Consider the following 23,282-nt stretch of genomic DNA (forward strand, 5'->3'; position numbering starts at 1 on the left):
GTATTGCCGGGTCTCATAAATAGAATAGCACTCTCGGTTGAGTTGATCGACGCTACATTTCATTAATGATTCATGTACTTCGTTGTCTTTTTGGGGGTAAGCGCCTCTGTTTGATTAAGCTATTCAATGTTCACGTGTGGGTGGACGGGATGCAGTCATTACATTCACACTTATTTTGTAACTCTGGCTTTTCCCGTCCAACAAACACCACAATATATCTTTTTTTTTAGAGGCTTCTTAATTGTTCATCTTGCTCTAGTCTAGCCTAATCAATTTCGTAAAAACACGCCAGCCAGAGGAACTCCAGAATTGTCAAAAACATTATTAAGTCCTTGGATCTGCTTCCATCCAGCACTGGTCTGTCTTATTCTCTTCTGTAACCATGAAACTCATTATTTCCTGTGTTCTCCTGGCATTTTGGAGGGGATTGGTCAGTGGTAAGAAAAATAACATATATATTTATTTTTTTATATGTTTTTTAATTTTATTTTTTAAATTCTATTTCAGATTCATGTGCCGATTGGGTACCGACATCCATTAATAATGCAACTGGGATTGGTTTATTGATTTGATGTTGTTGAGTTGATGTGCCTTTTTTGTTGGTTGTACATTGTATTTCTGGGTCAGCTCAGTTTACACTGCACAATTGACTGCAGTGTTTCTACATATACATATCATGTAAAAAAATCCAATCGTGTATAAATCTGTCCTTTTACGAATTACAGTCTGTCAAAAAATGTGATTCTGTCAGTTAAGTGTATTGATAGAGACACTTGTCCATTCGTGTAAGCTTCACACAAAAAAAATGGTGTGGTTGGTCCAAAGGTCTTATTTTGCTCAGTCAGACCCATGCCCAAATGTTGTTCAGCCGACAGCTCACAAACAGACAGCTGGATGCTCAGTACATGATGTACTGTTTGTTAATAGTTCAGTAGATAGGCCTACCAAAGGACATATTACATGTGATTTTAAGTTAGAACTTCGAACCAAAACTGTTCTGAAACAACTCCCATTTTTAACACTCCAGTAAGATAGTGGTTAGATATAATTTTGGCAAAAAGTGCTCATCCAACATTTCACTTCAAAATCATGGGCATTAATATATATATACTCTTCTGGGAAGGCTTTCCACTAGATGTTGGAACATTGCTGCAGGGACTTGCTTCCATTCAGCCACATGAGCATTAGGGAGGTCGGGCACTGATGTTGGGCGATGAGGCCTTGCTCACAGTCGGTGTTCCGATTCATCCCAAAGGTGTTCGATGTGGTTGAGGTCAAGGCTCTGTGCAGTCCAGTCAAGTTTTTCCACACCGATTTCAACAAAGCATTTCTGTATGGACCTCGCTTTGTGCATGGGAGCATTGTCATGCTGAAACAGGAAAGGCCTACCCCAAACTGTTGCCACTTTAGTTGGAAGCACAAAATCCATTGTTAAGGGGGGAACTAAGGGGCCTAGCCAGAGCCATTAAATATAGCCCCAGACCGTTATTCCTCCACCAAACTTTACAGTTGGCACTAAGCATTGGGGCAGGTAGTGTTAGCTCAACCCAGATTCATCCATCGCTGCCAGATGGTGAATTGTGATTAATCACTCCAGAGAACGTGTTTCCACTGCTCCAGAGTCCAATTGCAGCGAGCTTTACACCACTCAAGCCAACATTTGATATTGCGTATGGTGATCTTAGGCTTTGTGTGGCTGCTCGGTCATGGAAACCCATTTCATGAAGCTCCCGATGAACAGCTGTTGTGCTGACGTTGCTTCCAGAGCCAGTTTAGAACTTGATCGTGAGTGTTGCAACCGAGGACAGACGATTTTTACTCGCTACGAGCTTCAGCACTCGGCGGTCCCGTTCTGTGAGCGTGTGTGGCCTACCACTTTGCGGCTGAGGCGTTGTTGCTCCTAGACATTTCCACTTCACAATAACAGCACTTACAGTTAACCGGGGCAGCTCTAGCAGTGTAGGACATTGACAAACTGACTTGTTGGAAAGGTGGCTTCCTGTGTGCTCGATTTTATACACCTGTAAGCAACAGGTGTGGCTGAAATAGCCGAATCCATTCATTTGAAGTGGTGTCCACATACTTATATATAGTGTAAGCCCCCAGATATTAGGACTGTGCGTTTTGTATTTGGCCATAGGGTCCCGCAGTCCTCTGAATGACTTCCAGCGTTCTGAGGGAAGGGAGCTGGTTCCGACCTCCTGGAACTCTGCACGGGTGCTGATGCTGCCAGGGCTGACTCTGGAGGACTGTGCTAGACGCTGTTCACACACACTGGACTGCAGGTACCCTGGAGGGTTGTAATGACCTTAGTACAACACCTAGCGATCTTAGCGGATAAGGTGTTGGACTAACGGGTTTGAGTGCCAGTCAGGCTACCCCCAAATGGGTAAAACAATTGACACAAATGAACTTGAAAACTCCTTTCATTAGAGCCTTCAACTACGAGACGCGCCGCTCCATCACCTGTAAACAGCTGCCATGGGTGGAGGATGGCAGCAACGCAGAGGTCAAGAGGAACGTCAACTGTGACCTGTATGAGAAGAAGGGTAAGCTTTGGGGTCAAAGTGAGGTCATGTTCTCTGTCATTTATGTTCTAAGTGAATTGATCTCATTCTGTATAACGCTACAAAATGAGTCATGTTGTGTCAGCAGCATGTTGTGATTTCTGTTTGAAAAGGCAGATGTTTTTCTTCCATGTGCAGTGTACGTAAGGAAGTGCATTGTGGGTAAAGGAGAAGACTATCGAGGCAAGGTGTTCACGACGAAAAATGGCCATACTTGTCAACAGTGGTGGTCAAAGTTCCCACACGATCACAGGTAAGATCATCCCGTTGATTTATGTGAGTCGTAGTTTGTAAAACACAAAGGAAAACGCTGCACACTACTGCTCATGCTCCCAGGTGATATTTATTTGCAATGTTTTGACCCTTAGGTCTTCATCAGGCATTCATATCCCAGGTGGGGGTGGAAAGTCCTATATATAGGCGCAGTACTCAGTGACATCACTTCCTGAAACAGGAGGTAAAAATGTATAACATAGTTACACCATTCAATGTATCAAAATATATGATCACACACAGGGAATGTGATCAATATTTACAGTAATATACATATACATACAATATTAAATTAGCATACTTTTTATTGACACAATTTAGACTATAAAAAAACGGTTTCAAGTCAAACTCATTAAGGCCAAGAGGGATCTGTGGATCCAGAAAGATTACCTTTGAAGAAGTTCTCTCTCAATGTCCCGTCTCAATGTCCCCTCCCACCATTTCTATTCCAATGTATCTCAGAGAACTAATAGGATGTCCAGCTTGTACAACATGAACAGCACCCGGATTTGTTGTCTCACCTGTCTGTACATTGCTGCGGTGCTCACTGATCCGTGTCTTAAGGCTTCTATGGGTTTTCCCTACGTAAGACAGACCACAACGACATTTCAACATGTAAATAACATTGGTGCACATGCAGGTAAAATTATCTTAAATCTTTGTCCTGTGTGGGGGGTTGTGGGTAAATTAGTTGCACTTATACGTGAAGCTGCATTGAGCATATTGGCCACATTTGTAATTACCAGTGCTTCCTGATAATGATCTTAAATGCCTTCCCCAATGGTGAGTATCGGGTGAAGCATGATGGGACAAGTTCTGCTTTTTCTTTAAATTTGGTTGAAGGCCTTCCAACTGTGTTAGTCCTTCAAAACGATCATTGGCATGTTTTACCCAATTGTCTTTGTACCCCCTTTCCCTAAACCTTTGTGTGAGGTCCGTGGTCTGTTTCTAATAAGAAGCATCAGAGCTGCATATTCTTCTGATGCGACTGAATTGACTTATAGGGAGACTTTTAATGTGGACGTGGATGAAAGCTGTCACCTCTACGGAGGTTATTCTTGTCCGTAGGTTTCCTAAAGAGATCTGTAGAGAGGGAGGTTTTGTCCTTAATAACTATCACTTCAAGAAAACTGATTTGTGATAGGTCATAGTTAATGGTGAAATTAAGGTGTTCATTCATAGCGTTTAGATAAGCATGGAATTCTAAAAGTTGCGTCCCTGGATAGATCACGAAAATGTCATCCAAATATATCAGAATTAGGAGCATATTGGAGAGAAAAGGGTTAAGGTCTGGATTCAGCACCACCTGTTTTTCAAACATTCCTAGATATAGGTTAGCATAATTAGGAGCCTTAGAGCTCCCCATCGCTGTCCCTTTGGTCTGGAGGAAAAAGTCTCCTCTGAAGAGAAAATAGTTGGAGGTTAGTATCAGTTCAGCCATGTCCACAATACAATTGGTGCTGTCTAGAGCATTAGTAGTAGTTTGGAAACCATGACCCAAAGCAAAATCTAATAAGATATCTCTTTCTCTCGCACATATTCTGTTTCTATACCTTGTCATAGATGGACACCCACAGCCACTAATGGTTTGGAGCTGAACTACTGCAGGAACCCAGATAGGGACCGCATCGGGCCGTGGTGCTACACCAATGATCCAGAACGCCGCTATGAGAGCTGCAATATCCCCCACTGCAAAGACGGTACATCAATCAATCAAATGTATTTATAAAGCCCTTTTTACATCAGCAGATGTCACAAAGTGCTATACAGAAACCCAGCCTAAAACCCCAAACAGCAAGCAATGCCGATGAAGCACGGTGGCTAGGAAAAACTCCCTAGAAAGGCAGGGGCCTAGGAAGAAACCTAGAGAGGAATGAGGCTCTGAGGGGTGGCCAGTCCTCTTCTGACTGTGCCGGGTGGAGATTATAACAGTACATGGCCAAGATGTTCAAATGTTCATAGATGACCAGCAGGGTCAAATAATAATAATCACAGTGGTTGTAGAGGGTTCAACAGATCAGCACCTCAGGAGTAAATGTCAGTTGGCTTTTCATAGCCGAGCATTCAGAGTTAGAGACAGCAGGTGTGGTAGAGAGTGAGATTCTGCACCTCCCATTCTGTTCAACATTCCAGGGGTGGAAGGATTGCAATAGCAAATGCTTCTAAAGATAACGTTATAACACTATGTGTAAATGATTGATTGTGGTGTATGTTTTGTCTTTGATCATAGAGAACATCACTGTCGAAAAAGTGTTGCTACAGACTGTGTGTGTTTGGGTTTGTACACAGAAGTGTGTATCACATGTAACGGGGAAGACTACAGGGGCCAGGTTGACCACACAGTGAGTGGCAGAGAGTGTCAACGTTGGGACCAGCAGTACCCACAACAACACATCTACCAGCCTGAGAAGTATGTCTGTCTACCCACCGCTGTAATCACTACCACTACCACTCCACTCTTTTACATACAGTTTGTTGTAGGCCTACATCAATATGTTGTAATCAATATGTTGTACTGTAACAGAGTAGAAAACAATCAACATTTCCAAGGTAATGAGAAGCTCCTAACATGGAATCCTGTACATGTGCGTCCCAGGTATCCAGATAAGAGCTTGGATGATAACTACTGCCGTAACCCAGACTCCTCCCCTGTTCCTTGGTGCTACACCACAGACCCTGATATGGAGAGAGAGAGTTGCCAGATCAGCAAGTGCCGTACGTCTGTCTCCTTCATACACCCTCCCTGTCCCTTCCATTCACACGTTTCCATGTTTATAACAATGTAATACAATCTATATCACCCCTCATAATGTCACGTCTCTCCTTTCACTCCAGCTGCGGTTCCTAAGAGACACCTCCGGTCCAGCTACACCACAAACTGTTTCCGTGGTCGCGGGGAGGATTACCGTGGCAAAGTGAACGAGACGACCGGCGGTATTGCCTGTCAGCGGTGGGACGCCCAGTACCCTCACGAGCACCCCTTCTACCCAAACACCTACGAATGCAAGTAAGCCAGAGGAGCGGGCGGAATGAGGATGGATGGATGGATGGATGGATGAGCGGTGGAATTGATAGTTAAGAGGGATGAGCGGCGGAATGATGGTTAGTGAGTGGTTTGATGAGGAGGGTGGAGTAAGGAGTGACATTAAGGGTCTTGAGATGAGGGTCTACGTGAATGGCTGATCTTGGGTCTAGTTATTTGTGTTCTGAAACACATATACAGTTTAGTCATAGCAGACGCTTATCCAGAGTCAGTAGCATACATCCAACATTTACCCATGAATGATTGTCCCTGTGTTAGTTTGACCTACAGTATTAGCTGTTTTATCCATAAATCCCTGTGTTATTTTGACCTACAGTATTAGCTGTTTTATCCATAAATCCCTGTGTTATTTTGACCTACAGTATTAGCTGTTTTATCCATAAATCCCTGTGTTATTTTGACCTACAGTATTAGCTGTTTTATCCATAAATCCCTGTGTTAGTTTGACCTACAGTATTAGCTGTTTTATCCATAAATCCCTGTGTTAGTTTGACCTACAGTATTAGCTGTTTTATCCATAAATCCCTGTGTTAGTTTGACCTACAGTATTAGCTGTTTTATTCATAAATCCCTGTGTTAGTTTGACCTACAGTATTAGCTGTTTTATCCATAAATCCCTGTGTTAATTTGCCCTACAGTTTTAGCTGTTTTATCCATAAATCCCTGTGTTATTTTGACCTACAGTATTAGCTGTTTTATCCATAAATCCCTGTGTTATTTTGACTTACAGTATTAGCTGTTTTATCCATAAATCCCTGTGTTATTTTGACCTACAGTATTAGCTGTTTTATCCATAAATCCCTGTGTTATTTTGACCTACAGTATTAGCTGTTTTATCCATAAATCCCTGTGTTATTTTGACCTACAGTATTAGCTGTTTTATCCATAAATCCCTGTGTTATTTTGACCTACAGTATTAGCTGTTTTATCCATAAATCCCTGTGTTATTTTGACCTACAGTATTAGCTGTTTTATCCATAAATCCCTGTGTTATTTTGACCTACAGTATTAGCTGTTTTATCCATAAATCCCTGTGTTATTTTTGACCTCCAGTATTAGCTATTTTATCCATAAATCCCTGTGTTATTTTGACCTACAGTATTAGCTGTTTTATCCATATATCCCTGTGTTATTGTGTGCTATACATATTGGTTATACTAATTTATATACCATTGCTTCCAGGGGCTTGGAAGAGAACTACTGTCGTAACCCAGATGGATCCGAGGCTCCCTGGTGCTTCACGTCTGTGCCTGAGATGAGGACGGCTCTCTGCTTGCATATCAAACGCTGTGCAGACGACATCGAAGCTGAGGGTACACTGCTCTCTGCTGTTTCAATGGCAACAATGCACTCGCTATGCAATCTAGGGTCCTCAAACACAAGCCTACTTGATAACTCACAGAAGGGTTTTCTGTCATCATGTTTTCATGTCCTTTTTCCCCACACCCCAGATTGCTACCATGAAAATGGTAAAAACTACAGGGGTGTGGTCCGAAAGACGCGGAAGGGCGTCACCTGCCAGAAGTGGAGTGTCAACATGCCTCACAAAACAAAGTATCAAAAATAACTAGTAGATTCTAAAATTAAATGTATCATGAATTTGGCAGGTATGTTTGGTGTTGTCAAATATTTCATACATATTTATATATATATAGTATTAGCTGTCAAAAGTTTGGATACACCTACTCATTCAAGGATTTTTCATTATTTTTACTATTTTCTACATTGAAGAATGATAGAGAAGACATCAAAACTGTGAAATAACAAATATGAAATAACAAATATGGAATAATGTAGTTACCAAAAGAGTGTTAAACAAATCATCAATATATTTTATATTTGAGATTCTTCAAAATAGCCACCCTTTGCCTTGATGACAGCTTGCACACTCTTGGCATTCTCTCAACCAGCTTCATCTGGAATTATTTTCCAACAGTCTTGAAGGCGTTCCCACATATGCTGAACACATGTTGGCTGCTTTTCCTTCTCTCTGCGGTCCAACTCATCCCAAACCATCTCAATTGGGTTGAGTTCGGATGATTGTGGAGGTCAGGTCATCTGATGCAGCACTCCATCACTCTCCTTCTTAGCCCTTGCACAACTTAGAGGTGTGTTGGGTCATTGTCCTATTAAAAAAACGATGATAATCCCACTAAGCCCAAACCAGATGGGATGGCGTATCGCTGCAGAATGCTGTGGTAGCCATGCTGGTTAAGTGTGCCTTGAATTCTAAATAAATCACACAATGTCACCAGAAAAGCATCCCCACTGTCACACCCTGATCTGTTTCACCTGTCTTTGTGTTTTTCTCCACCCTCCTCCAGGTGTCACCAATCTTCCCCATTATCCCCAGTGTATTTATACCTGTGTTCTCTGTTTGTCTGTTTCCAGTTCATTTTTGTTTACCTACCAGCATTTTCCCCCTTGCTCCTGTCTGTTCTAGTTCCCGTTTTCTTGTTTTTCCCGGTTTTGACCATTCTGCCTACCCTGACCCTGACTGCAGTTCTGTACCTTGCTACAACACACTAGATTATTGACCCCTGCCTTCTCTGACCCTGAGACTGCCTGCCGTTCTGGACTTTTTGCACCCTATCTAGATTACTGACCTCTGCTTGCCCTTGACCTGTCATTTTGCCTGCCCCTGTACTAATAATAAACCTTTGTTACTTCAACACTGTCTGCATCTGGGTCTTACCTGAAATGTGATACCCACACCATCACACCTCCTCCTCCATGCTTCACGGTGGGAACTACACATGCGGAGATCATCCATTCACCTACACTGCAACTCACAAAGACACGGCAGTTGGAACTAAAAATCTCATATCTGGCCTCCAGACCAAAGGACAGATTTCCACTGGTCTAATGTCCATTGCTCATGTTTCTTGGCCCAAGCAAGTCTCTTCTTCTTATTGGTGTCCATTAGTAGTGGTTTCTTTTCAGCAATTCGACCATGAAGGCCTGATTCAAACAGTTGATGTTGACATGTGTCTGTTACTTGAACTCTGTGAATCATTTTTTTGGGCTGCAATTTCTGAGGCTAGTAACTTTAATGAACTTGTCCTCTGCAGCAGAGGTAACTCTGGGTCTTCCTTTCCTGTGGCGGTCTTCATGAGAGCCAGTTTCATCATAGCGCTTGATCGTTTTTGCGACTGCACTTGAAGAAACTTTCAAAGTTCTTGAAATGTCCTGGATTGACAGACCTTCATGTCTTAAAGTAATGATGAACTGTCGTTTCTCTCGCTGTTCTTGCCATAATATGGACTTAGTCTTTTACCAAAAAGGACAATCTTCTGTATACCACCCCTACCTTGTCACAACTCAACTAATTGGTTCAAACGCATTAAGAAGGAAAGAAATTCCCCCCCAAAATGTAAAAAGGCACACTTGTTCATTAAAATGCATTCCAGGGGACTACCTCATGAAGCTGGTTGAGAGAATGTCAAGAGTGGGCAAAGCTGTCATCAAGGCAAAGGGTGGCTACTTTGAAAAATCTAAAATATATTTTGATTTGTTTAACACTTTTCTGGTTACTACATGATTCCATATTTGTTATTTCATAGTTGTGATGTCTTCACTATTATTCTACAATGAGGAAAATAGTCTAATTGAGTAGGTGTGTCCAGACTTTTGACTGGTACTGTGTATATATATTTCAATGTATGGGATAGTAGCATGTGGGTGTAGAAGTGTCTGCTGTGGCATGGTTAGGTAGGTTTAGTGCTTTTACTGTACTGTGGTTTTCCAGGATAAACCCAAGGACCCATCCTGAGGGCAACCTGACAGAGAACTACTGCCGGAACCCAGATGGGGACCAACACGGACCCTGGTGCTACACCACTGACCCCAAAACAGAGTTCGACTACTGCGCCATCAAGCAGTGCGGTAAAGATCCCCCCCCCCATACCTCTGTCCCCTCAGGCATTACATTCCTTTCTCCATATCTTTCTCTTGTTACTCCATCACTCACTGGCCGTATCCGAATTCCCATACTTTCGTTCTACACAGTAGGCATTTTAGGTATGCGAAAATGGAACGTTTTATAGTATGATGACAAGCTGATAATGAGACAAAGGGACACGCTGTACCCAAATGAGCGAATGGTGGGAATCAACGCACTTGCGCATTAGATGCCACGTTATCAGGATGGGTGAGCCTAGTATGTTGATATTTATTGCTTACTGCATCTGTTTTTACCAAACAGTACTTTCTAAATAGTATATGTATGAGTATGATTAGTACACATTATGTCGTTTTAGTAAGTAGTAGGCAAGACAGATTTCGGACACCGTCAGTATATCTTATACTCTGTACTCTATCCTTCTAGGCCTAATGTTAATTTACTAACACTATAAAGCTATTTTCATACATTTTGCTCAAAGCACTAATCCCTCCTTGGCTGTTATTTCAAAATGTTTGTTTTTTTAATGATTCTGCTTGTTGTTGTTTGAACAGCTGGGGAGAAAGTGTCCATCATTGAGCCAGCCGGTGAGTTCCTAATGGAATATGCAACTATAACGAATAATAAGTGCTTCCTGGAAGTGTACCTGTGTACACAACTTTACCCACTAACTGAAGTGTGTGTGTGTGTGTGTGTGTGTGTGTGTGTGTGTGTGTGTGTGTGTGTGTGTGTGTGTGTGTGTGTGTGTGTGTGTGTGTGTGTGTGTGTGTGTGTGTGTGTGTGTGTGTGCGCGCAGAGAAAGTGGAGTTTAATGAGTGTGGGAAGAGAGATGATCGTTTCGTCAAGAGCATACTCCGTATTGTTGGTGGGCGTCCTGGAAACTCTCCCTGGACAGTCAGCCTCAGGGACAGGTCAGTCCCAGTGAGATTTACTCAGCATTAGAGACTCCAGCCTCAGTCTTCATAACCTCTCTGTCTCCCCTGTTAGAGACCAGTCTTCATGGCATCTCTCTCTCTCTCTCTCAATTCAATTTCAATGTAAGGGCTTTATTGGCATGGGAAACATATGTTAACGTTGCCAAAGCCAGTGAAGTAAAAAAAAATAAACAAAAGTGAAATAAACATTCAAAATGAACAGTAAACGTTACTCAAAAAAGTTCAAAAAGAATAAAGACATTTCAAATGTCATTATGTGCAAACGGTTAAAGTACAAAAGGGAAGATAAATAAACATAAATATGGGTTGTATTTCTGGTGTTTGTTCTTCACTGGTTGCCCTTTTCTTGTGACAACAGGTCCCAAATCGTGCTGCTGTGATGGCACACTGTGGTATTTCACCCAATAGATATGAGAGTTTATCAAAATTGTGTTTGTCCTCTCTCTCTTCCTCTGTGTGTGTTAGAGCCATGTCTTCATGACCCCTCTCTCTCTCAATTCAAGTCAATTCAATAAATGCTATATTGGCATGAATGGGTTGTTGCCACTGTTGTCTGTAATGAACACAAGGGAGACAGAGAGCTGGTTTCAAGTGCAGAGCGCAGCAGATGTTTATTGACAGGGACCTTAGGATGATGCAGGTAGCTGGGTCCAGGGGCAGGCAGAAGGTCATACACGGTAGGTCCACAAATGGCAACAGTACAGGCAGGGAATAGGCAAAAGGCGTTGTGAGTGAGGCAGGCAAAAACGATCATACACGGGAGGCGAGAAGGACGGGGGGGGGGCGAAAAAGTGTGTGTCAAAAACAAACGATACCTCACAGTGATGGGGTGCAAGGAACTGAACTAAATAGTATGGGATGCTGACATGCAGGTGTGTGAACAGGTGATTAGAATTCCGGTGATTGGGATCTGGAGAGTGAGCTGGAAAGTGGGCTGCGTTCAGGGGATCTAAGTGTTTGGGAGTGTGAGTTGGATGCAGTATTACATAAATGAACAATATGTTGGACCAAAAATAATATATAAGTATACTGCATATACACAAAAACAATAATAATAAGACATTTTAAAAAACAATTCCCGAAATGAAATCTAGAAAGGCTCATGTGTATGACATCTCTTAAATGATGACAAGGCAGCACATCATCTGCAGTAAGATCTACTGTCTCAATGTTTTCTCTTAACATTACGCAGATTTTCTCCTCATTCTCTACTTCATCCGACCTAGTCTTTCCTCTCTGACCTTTCATGTTTTTCTATGGCATCCTGTCTATTGCCAGGCTATGGTTCATCGAGTCTGTTAATGTCTTCCATGGTTTGAATTCTTTGATTTTGAAAAGGTGTTGTCCTAATTTGATAACTCTATTTAGAATTTGGTAACATTGAAGCTTGTGATTCAGTTGAATTTCGTTTTGCCAATATTCTATATATTTTGGTTAGAGATTTCTACTTATTAGAATGGTGTTATTTGTGGTCAAATGGTTGAATATTAGCTGGTGCTTCTGGGCCAGTTGCTCTAAAGGGTCACTCTTTGTGTTGCAGTCTTTTCATAAGACGGCCTTGTGATGATAATTTTTGGATCACAGTGTGTTAGGTGAGTCCAGAATGTCGTGTCTCTTTTCTCAATTATGAGTGCTAGTGGAAATCTCCCAAGTTCTGCACTACAGGCTAGGTTTGGGGCATTTCTGTGCACACCTAGAATATTTGTAGAAAATTCCAGGTAAAACCTTTCGGTGGGGCTTTCATCCCATGATGTACTGTATATTTTAAATTGCCACATGGAAGGATTGGAGTTATGACAGAGTCCAATAATTTAAGGCGAATTCTTATTGGTGGGTTAAATTTATACAGGGTCTTTCTGATCGCAAAATATGCTCTGCGTGCGTTATCTGTTAAGGACTTTATGGCCATGTCAAACCACCAAGGTAAATATAGTCGGTGGTGTGTTTCAGGATTGGTGTTGTGAAATGGTACTTATTTTCCTGAGATCTGGACTTTTTCTGAAAGATCATTACTTAGTTTTGTTCCATATTAATGGATAGTGTCCAGTCCTTACAATACTGTTCTAGCAAGGACAGGCTTTGTTTTACCAACTGTTCTGTTGGTGACAAGATTATTGCTGGTGACAAGTCATTGGCATATAAAATACACTTTATTTATTTGTCTTCTAGGGTGAGTCCCAGAGATCTTGATTGATCTGTAGCCAGTTCAGTTATATAAATATTGAATAAAGTTGGACTAATATTGTAACCTTGTCTTACTCCTCTGTCCTGACCTAAAGAATTGTGTTCTTTTATTTTCATTATAGATCTCATTTATTTATTTACTTTTATTTCACCTTTATTTAACTAGGCAAGTCAGTTAAGAACAAATTCTTATATACAATGACGGCCAAACCCGGGAAGACGCAGGGCCAATTGTGCGCCGCCCTACGGGACTCCCAATCACGGCTGGTTGTGATACAGCCTGGAATCGAACCAGGGTCTGTAGTGATGCCTCTAGCACTGAGATGCAGTACTTTAATAATCATAATATCATAGACCTTGCCTCCTACACCACTTCGAAGGGGTTTTGAGAACAGTGCTTCATCCCATAAGGAATCAAAGGCTTTTTGAAACGTCGATAAAACAAGGCACATGTGTTTCCTTTGTGAGTTTGGTGGACATGTTTTTTGAGGACATGGAGGATATATATGTGATCTGTTGTTCAGTGTTTAGGGAGGAATCCAATTAAACTTTTACTTAAAATGTTCGAATCTCTGTTCGAAGGCTGTCTGGCCCTGCGGCTCCACCACTCTTGAGGGCCTTTATTTGATCAATTAGTTAAAACAATGTAATAGGATTGTCCAGCTGGTTTCGTTGGGTTTTTACTGTTAATTATAATTATTTTAATTGTTCTATTACTGATGTTTGGGTGGAGTTAAGTTCTTTTTTTTATTTGGAATTTATAGAGGTATTTCAAAATGCTGTTTCCAGATAATCCAATCTTTGATTAGGGGGTCTTTTAAGAGTGGTATCTAATTTCCTCCATGATTCATAAAATTAATTGGTGATATAGAGGGATTTTCTCATATTGGCTTTAGGGCCTATTGGTATATGAGACGTGTCTCCTGGTGTTTTTGTTCTGACAAAAGTCTTAGTTCATTTCTTGCAGTTGAACCTTCTTTGTCAAACCATACCATTTTTCTTTTTTGATATTCTATTTTTCACCTTTTTAAGATGTAGTATTTTTTTTGTGTGCCAGATTGATGAATATATCCATCAATTTGTCAGTGGCTTAATGCCATCTTTGTCTTATTTAAATGTAGTAAAAAATACAAATGTAAATCAAGTTTTTAATATCAATGTTTCCTAGTTCAGATCAATAAGTAAACCTACTTGTTTCCCATTTTTATTGACAATACTGTCATAGCGCTCTCTTTCTCTCTGTAGTCAGTTGTGATTCATACCCAGATGTACATGGGTGTTTCCCTCTAAATATATGTAGTCTGGACTGGATATTTACTAGTTCTAGCATTTAAATCCTCCATTAAACAGAACTTTACTTACTGACTCAAAATGAATCATATCAGAATAGAGACTCTGAAAACAAACTTTGTTATAATACTGAAAGTCAGACAGAAGCATATAACAATAAGGTATGTTTTTTTTTGCCAACTATGTTTTTCCTTTCCTCTCTTTAAACCAGATTAGAATCCCTCCTGAGTCACTGACACATTTTACATGTGGATGTTTCACTGACGGTAGGCCTGCAGTAACCTCCCTGTCATTTTTGGGACAGGATGTTTCTCTTCGACTCCATGTCTCCAAGAAGTAAAATAATGTCTGAACTAGGTACGATGTCTACTATATCTGTGTCTGTGCTTTTCACAACCAAATGTTTAAGAGCACAAACCCTGAATGTTATATATTCACTGCATTTGGAAAATATTTTGTACTTTTTTATTTAACCTTTATTTAACTAGGCAAGTCAGTTAAGAACAAATTCTTATTTAGAATGACGGCGTACACCGGGCCAAACCCGGATGATGCTGGGCCAATTGTGCACCGCCTATGGGACTCTCCAAATAAGGCCAGATGTGATACAGCCTGGAATCGAACCAGGGATTGTAGTGACGTCTCTTGCACTGAGATGCAGTGCCACTCGGGAGCCCAAAGTTGGTATTCAGACCCCTTCCTTTTTCCACATTTTGTTATGTTAACGGGGCGGCAGTGTAGCCTAGTGGTTAGAGCATTGGACTAGTAACCAAAAGGTTGCAAGTTTAAATCCCTGAGCTGACAAGGTACGAAATCTGTCATTCTGCCCCTGAACAGGCAGTTAACCCACTGTTCCTAGGCCGTCATTGAAAATAAGAATTTGTTCTTAACTGACTTGCCTAGTAAAATAATGGTAAAAAAAAAAATTAATAAAAAAAAAATGTTAGAGCCTTATTATAAAATAGATTAAATTAAAAATGTTCCTCATAAATCTACACACAATATCCCATAATGACAAAGCAAAAACAGGTTTTTAGAAATGTTTGCAAATTTATTAACAATAAAATCAGAAATACCTTATTTACATAAGTATTCAGACCATTTGTTATGAGACTCGAAATTGAGCTCTGGTGCATCCTGTTTCCATTGATCATCCTTGAGATGTTTCTACAACTTGATTGTATTTGATACACTGCCGATTTTGCAGGTTTTCCTACTTACAAAGCATGTAGAGGTCTGTAATTTTTTCATAGGTGCACTTCAACTGTGAGAGACGGAATCTAAAACAAAAATCCAGATAATCATATTGTATGATTTTTAAGTAATTCTTTTGCATTTTATTGCATGACATAAGTATTTGATACATCAGAAAAGCAGAACGTATTATTTGGTACAGAAACCTTTGTTTGCAATTACAGAGATCATACGTTTCCTGTAGTTCTTGGCCAGGTTTGCACACACTGCAGCAGGGATTTTGACCCACTCCTCCATACAGACCATGAGGTTGAAGGAATTGTCCGTAGAGTTCCGAAGACAGGATTGTGTCGAGGCACAGATCTAGGGAAGGGTACCAAAAAAGTCTGCAGCATTGAAGGTCCCAAGAACACCATGGCCTCCATCATTCTTAAATGTAAGAAGTTTGGAACCACCAAGACTCTTCCTAGGGCTGTCTGCCTGGCCAAACGGAGCAATCGAGGGAGAATGGCCTTGGTCAGGAAGGTGACCACGAACCCAATGGTCACTCAGAGCTCCAGAGTTCCTCTGTGGAGATGGGAGAAACTTCCAGAAGGACAACCATCTCTGCAGCCCTCCACCTTTATGATAGTGGCCAGACGGAAGCCACACCTCAGTAAAAGGCACATGATAGTCCGCTTTGAGTTTGCAAAAAGGCACTCTCTGACAGGAGAATCTTGTTTCTCACGATCTGATGAAACCAAGATTGAACTCTTTGGCCTGAATTAGGGCTGTGGCGGTCACAACATTTTGTCAGCTGGTGATTGTCAAGCAAATGACAGCTGGTCTCACAGTAATTGACCGTTAGTTAACATAAACACATTTAGCATCTCCTGGCTTCCACACATAGCCTACAAGCCACTGATGCAGACCTTTGGAGCATCTATATTTTAAAAAGTCTAATAAATCCATTTAATATAGCCTTCACAATAAATCCATTATTTATTTTAGACAGGTCTAAAGAAGCATGATATGAAGAAAATGTAGTCTATTTCAGAAGAACAGAAGAACATACTCTGGATTGTCCTTATGTTAGGTCCTGATCTGGCTATGCCAAATGGCTGTGGGCGACACTAGTTCATTTAGCAGGTAAGATCTGCTTAGAATTCCGTGGCATTATTTTATAGTATGAAGAATACAATAGAACAAAGCTGAATAAAATAGAAAGGATATTTTCTCCAAACGATTTGAGGGAGTGCGCACAAACGGCTATTCTGTGTTGAGCGGTTAACAAACAAATAGGTATTCCTATATTCTTAATTTAGAGTTATTAATGTAAATTCAGTTGTTCTACAAACGTTGGGCTATATGTTTGGACTATAATACATTGTAAGGCTGCATGATGCGACTCTAATGAGGATTTGAAAAATGTCGCATGAAAGGCATGAGCTCTTCTTTGTTTTTTTTCTGTCACTAATTCACAATTTGACAAGCACTTGATAATGCCTCAAATTTCACGGCTGCCATAATGCACCCTAATAGAATCCATTCTATTTATATCGATGTCAGAGTGATTAGAGGAACAATAGAGTGCTGAGTACCAGGCAGTTAGCAAGTTTGGTAGGCTACTAATGACCATCAGCAGCATCAGAGCTTGGAGAAGCCTAGTTACCGTGTCTAAACGGTCACGTGGAATTTGACTGCCTTCATGACTCTTGACCGTTGGCGGTAATACAGTCACCGCAACAGCCCTAGCCTGAATGTCAAGCGTCACGTCTGGAGGAATCCTGGCACCCTCCCTACGGTGAAGCTTAGTGGTGGCAGTATCATGCTGTGGGGATGTTTTTCAGCGACAGTGACTGGGAGACTAGTCAGGACTGAGGGAAAGATGAACAGAGCAAAGCACAGAGATCCTTGATTAACACCTGCTCCAGGGCGTTCAGGACCTCAGACTGGGGCGAAGGTTCACCTTCCAATAGACAATGACCCTAAGCACACAACCAAGACAACGCAGGAGTGGCTTCGGGTCTCTGAATGTCCTTGATTGGCCCAGCCAATGCCCGGAATGAAACCAATCGAACATCTCTGGAGTGACCTGAAAATAGCTGTGCAGCGACACTCCCCATCCAACCTGACAGAGCTTGAAAGGAGCTACAGAGCAGAATGGGATAACCTCCCCAAATACAGGTGTCCCACGCTTGTAGGGTCATACCCAGGAAGACTTGAGGCTGTAATCGCTGACAAAGGTGCTTCAATAAAGTACTGAGTACAGGGTCTGAATACTTACTGTATGTAAATGTGATATTTCACATAATTATAATTTTGTATTATATAATTGTGTTTTTGTATTGTCATTATGTGGTATTTTGTGTAGATTAATAATTTAAAAAAACGTTTAATCAATTTTAGAATAAGTCTGTAAAGTAACAAAATGTGGAAAAAGTCAAGGGGTTTGAATACTTTAAGAATGCACTGTAGGTGCTTATATCCTACTTAAGGATGCTATGTTTAAAATGTTCCTTTAGAATGTGTTGAACATACGAGATAAAACAAATATACAGTATTTAAATATTCAATACATAATAAAACATTAAAAAATATATATTTATCTCTTATTATCTAGGCTACATAGCTTATGCATACATTGGTACTTTACCCTGCATGTCATCTGTAGTGCATGTAGGTTTTTAGTTCAGTATGTCTATCTTAGAGCAGATTAGAGGTAACATGTCTCTTATCTAGTTCTGGTTATCCTGTGCTGAGGAACTTGTGGCAGTCACTGCTGTGTAGCTGTTCATCTGTACTGCCTGTTGTGGCTAGCCAGGTGCTCTGTCAGGGATGACTCTTGAGGGAGGGGGGGCAGCGTGGTGAATGGGCAGTGGGGATGTGGGCTATCTGTTGCTTGGAGCTCCTTGGATGTTGAGGAAGGGCCCTGGGACTCTGTACTGTCTGTGGTGGGGCAAAAACGGAGCTTGATGACTCTTTTCCCAGGGAAGAGACCAGTGGCGTTCTGTGACGTTTTAAGATGAGGGAGGATGATTTGTTTAATTTTTTTAATGAGCATGGCCTGATTTCAGTTAGAAAATATTGGATGACTCTCATTCATATTCCATTCACCCAGCTCAAAGTAACATCGATAGGTTTAGGATACAACATGATACTCAAATTTTCCCTGTACCATCACGAGGTTGCTACAACCTAGCTTATGAAAAGTGTACAACTTAGGTGCACAGGTCGAGAGAATTATTAGTAATCAAAGTGACAGACAGTGGCACATTCAAAACTGCCTTGCATACTATTGCCTGCATCTAGCTGATCTAGGGTGTAATCGTTAGTCCAACAGTTGCAAATGAGAGTTTCTATTGGATAAATTCAGGTATGTTTATTCCCATTTCGTTCTGTTTGCTTCCGTTTCAGAAAACGTTTTTTTTTAACAGAATCGGCAGAATGAATACACACCTGATCACATGCAAACGCAGTTAACTTTCATTGCAGCCACATAAAAACAGCATGATCACTTTGCTCGTTGTCTAAATAATTCCTTCTCACAGCTATCTACGTGCTCTGCTCCTCTCACTTTTCCCCTGCGCTTGTGGACTTCAGTGCACAACACATCAGCTGTCTGTAACCAGGCAAAAAAAACTTTCCAAGCCAAACCTTCATATCATGAACGCTAATCACGACACACAGCCTACGGCGTTGTCACATCATAGTCAACTAGAACTACTAGAACTAATGCGTTAGTAAACCCGTTACAATCATGCGGTACAGAAATCAGTTTAGCAGTTACACGGGTGGGCCCCAGAGGCAATAAATTAATAAAACCAAAAGTTTACCTTGACTTGGAAGAGTTCCAGTGTTGGATAGCCATAGCCAGCTAGCTAATATAGCATCCCTCTCTGTTTTGAGCCGGGTGTTTGACTAGGCTAAACTAGCTAGCTGCATTTGCTAGCTAAGTGGAAGTGAAATTAAAAAACAATAAATGCAACCAAATATAGCCATCACTCTCTCTCTTGTTTCTCCTTCATTTTGGAATAATTGAATTTGTTCAAACTGTTCAACTATTGACTTTCTCTCTCTTTGTGTTAAGTACTCACCACATTTTATGCACTGTTGTGCTAGCTAGCTGTAGCTTATCATTTCAGTACTAGATTAATTACCTGGACAACATGTCACTTCATGATACAAGAGCTCTGATAGGTTAGAAGACGTCCTCCGGAAGTTGTCATAATTACTGTGTAAGTCTATGGAAGGGGGGTGAGATCTCACTGCGCTGCTGATTCATCAGGCTGGCTGGTGTCGGCTGTTGAATGCCTCTGCTCTGGCTGTTCAAGGAATATCTCCCTGAACTCAGTAAGGTCTCTTTCTAGAACAGGTAGACTGTCTCTGAGAGAGTCGACATAGGAGAAGATTCTTGGAGAGACAGGGCTGTTTTCAGGGCTTGGAGGGGTCATCTTCTCCTGGATTTTGGTGTGTTGAGAGCTTCTTGCAGTTGCTCCTTTGCTTCTTCTCCTGGAGACTGGAAGTCTTCCTGGAACGTCCTCAGGCTGCTTTCCGACCCCTGAGCCAAGATGGTGTCGTTATGGTAAACGTTAACTGTGAGACGGGCAGTTTTATTGTTGTCCTTGTTGATTGTTATCTGTCTGCCTTTACCATTCTTTCTATGTTTTGAGTATTTCGTGCACAGGGCAGTGTGTCAGGCTGAGGGGCTCTCCGTATGAAATATGAGATTCGTTGTTGTTTTCTTCCCCACTAGTACTGTGAGGTCCGCCACTAAGGTCTCAGGTGACTCTCTCATTACTTTACTTATAGTTTTTCTTTGCCTTGGAAGAGCAGACATCTGTAGGGTACATAATCTTTGTTTGGATTTTCTCTTGGTAATTTTTTTCCTAGCTCTTTTTCATTTCTTTTCAGCTTTTTCCAGCTTGTTTTCATCTCAGTTTGCAGATCAAGCTTTTTTACTGCAACAGCATCCCATTTCTTCTTCTTCTTCAATTAAAAAGAAAAGTAGTACAAGTAGCAAAATGTAAACATTTTCTCAGCTATTTGATAGCCTTTTCTTTATTTAGCTATTTGCTCTTAGCTATAGCTAGCTTGAAAACAAGCAATTTATTGTTTGCTCTCACTCGCTCCCTGGTATTCTCCAGTATTTATAACCTCTCTCTCTTTCCCTGTTAGAGACTAGTCCTCATTCTCTCTCTCTCTCTCTGTCTCTGTCTCTCTGTCTCTCTCTCTCTCTCTCTCTCTCTCTCTCTCTCTCTCTCTCTCTCTCTGTCTGTCTCTCTCTCTCTCTCTGTCTTTTTCTCTGTGTGTGTGTTAGACCCTAGTCTTCATAACCCTTATCTCATTGTGTGCAGGAAAGGAAACCATTTCTGTGGAGGCTCCCTGGTTAGCTCCAAATGGGTGATCAGCACTAAGCAGTGTTTCTCCTCTTGGTATGCTTTCTGATTTATTATTTCTCATTACTTAATTATCAAGTATTTATATCATGTTGTTGTTGTTTTTTTAAACACAGTAAAAGGAAAAACTGTCAACCCCAAAAGACCCAGATCCAGACTCTAAAACAACATTTTTGTTGTAAATCCCTTGAATAGGTTGGAGATTGTTGATCAGTGTGTGTTCTCTGTGTGCAGTTATGTGGACCTTCCAGGGTACTCCGCCATGATGGGGACTTTGTTCCGTAACCCCAGTGAAGGAGAACCCGACCGACAGACTATCCCTCTCACCAAGATCGTCTGTGGACCCTCTGAGTCCCAGCTGGTCATGCTACAACTGGAATAGTGCGTACACACAGAACCGCACGCAGGAACGCACACACACACACACACACACACACATGCACAAAACACATATTTCCCTGCACATCTTTTATTATACTTTTTTGTTTGTTTTTTACAGTTCACCAGTAACCTAACAATAGTATCCTACAACTAGTCCACGCCATATGATTTAACAGCAACCCCATTCCGCTCAGGCTGATGCTCTTCCTCATCCTCTTCCTCAGCTCAGCCCAGTTTAATGAGCGTGTGTCTCAGATCTGCCTGCCTCCCGAACGCTACATAGTTCGAAACGGAACCTACTGCGAGATCGCAGGCTGGGGGGAAACTCAAGGTAAAGGAGAGCTATGCTCATAATTGTAACACGACAATATCATTTAGTCACATTCCTCCATATTCATCTTTATCCTTCCTTTTACAGATGTAGGCTCTTCATTGGACCACCCTGTTGGAGGAGAACCTTCCTGCCATTCAGGAGATCTAAAACGTGTAGTGAATTTTGAGGTTTAAAAAGGCTTTTGAAGTTTGTCAAAATTTCAGACTTGATTTTCACTTACGAAAAAAACCTATCAACCCGTTCAAAAATGTCAGTGAATTATAATCCACATAATAATTCAGACTTCCTGTTGCTGCAGGATTATTTTCCTTGCTGTAGCGCACACTGGCTCAAATTAAGATCCTGCATCTGTATTACCCTCATCTGCACATTTTTCCCCCTGTTGTACTCTTTATACCGTTCCTTCATAATGTCCTTTATATGTCACCATCCTGTGGCTGCATTACGACCATGGCCCTGAGTTGTCCCAGGTCAGATGATGTGGTCAGGAAAACCTGAGACCCTAATGTATGACATAATGTTTATTTAGGTATCTTTTGCTGCCCTTGAAGTAGTATCTGTTTTACTGATGTGTCATGTAAATGAGACAGCTTTTCAGATCCTGGACCAACAGATGGTGTTGTTATTTCCAGTATCACTCAGCATATGCACACCTCTCTCTCATTATCTCGTTCTCTCCACCCCCCCCCTCTTTTACTGTTTCTCTCACTTTCTCAGGCACTTCTACAGATGACTCTGTGCTCAATGTGGCTCAAATACCAGTTATAAGCAACAAGGACTGTAACAAATACTTTCGGGGTCGTGTTCGGGAGAACGAGATGTGCACCAACTCCTTCCAGGGCGGGGTGGGTGCCTGTGAGGTAGGTTTGGGTCGGGTGTGTTTGTGAGGGGGAGGATTTGTCTATGTGGAGGGCGGTTTATTTCTATGAGAGAGAATGAGGTTTATGGTGTGTGAGAGTGAAACAATTTGATCTTTTAGGAAATTAATTCTGTGACATACAGCACAAACGTATGCGTTAAGTTACGATATGTCCTGTCGTTGTGTGAGAATGATCTGACAGTGATATGTTATGCCCACCCGACCTCTAGAGAGACTATGGGGGACCTCTGGCCTGTCAGAACAGTGACTGCTGGGTGCTGGAAGGAGTGATCATCCCCATGAGGCGCTGTGGACACCCAGGCCAGCCCAGCATCTTCATCCGCGTCTCCATCTATGTGGACTGGATTAAGAAGGTCATGGAGATGGCTTAGTAACAGATACAGTATGTCACCAACCAGTGACTGGCCCTATGTTCTAATGGACAACTTTCAACCCCTCTCCCCATAGCGCACAATCCACAACGGCCTAATTGTTATCCGTGACCATCTACATAGAATTGTTGTAATATCTGTCATTATGTCCATAATACTCTATTGTTGTGTATTATTCTACGTTGTTATGACACAAATATAAAATGTAAATAACCCTGTTTTCCCTCGTCTGTAGTCTATGTGTAATCAAGCACATTATGAACCTTTTGGATCAGAACGAAATATCCATAATAGCCCTGATCTTTTGTGGTGATTAGATTATTAGATTATCGGACATTACATATTGAACCGTGGCAGTGACCTCCGGATGTCCTTTGTGAAGCACATGCCTCCTTAACCTCATGCTTCCCAGAAGCGCTCCCACACCCTTCACTAAAATTGCTGACCACCAAAACCCTTCACTCCCCTCCCCCCAATCAAAATACCTTCTTTGCCCCCCAGCCTCTAAAGAAATCCCTCCGCTGCCTGTCTTTTGATGCCTGCCCCCACGT

At 41.5% G+C, this 23,282-nt stretch overlaps 1 protein-coding gene across 1 annotated transcript; it reads left to right on the top strand.

Annotated features, from left to right (window-relative positions):
* Positions 1–131: 131 nt before the first annotated feature.
* Positions 132–22,949, top strand: LOC135542225 (hepatocyte growth factor-like protein). The gene is made up of 18 exons (XM_064969029.1): positions 132–437; positions 2,141–2,285; positions 2,434–2,549; positions 2,706–2,820; positions 4,404–4,540; positions 5,130–5,250; positions 5,437–5,555; positions 5,676–5,847; positions 7,066–7,196; positions 7,335–7,437; positions 9,632–9,768; positions 10,339–10,371; positions 10,581–10,695; positions 20,724–20,801; positions 21,000–21,146; positions 21,371–21,477; positions 22,198–22,340; positions 22,570–22,949. Exons 1-18 carry the CDS (start codon positions 383–385, stop codon positions 22,729–22,731), a joined length of 2,136 nt encoding a protein of 711 aa, XP_064825101.1. The 5' UTR covers positions 132–382; the 3' UTR covers positions 22,732–22,949.
* The last annotated feature ends 333 nt before the right edge of the window (positions 22,950–23,282 follow it).

This window comes from Oncorhynchus masou, chromosome 6, assembly GCF_036934945.1.
Source record: "Oncorhynchus masou masou isolate Uvic2021 chromosome 6, UVic_Omas_1.1, whole genome shotgun sequence".
Lineage (NCBI taxonomy): Eukaryota > Metazoa > Chordata > Actinopteri > Salmoniformes > Salmonidae > Oncorhynchus > Oncorhynchus masou.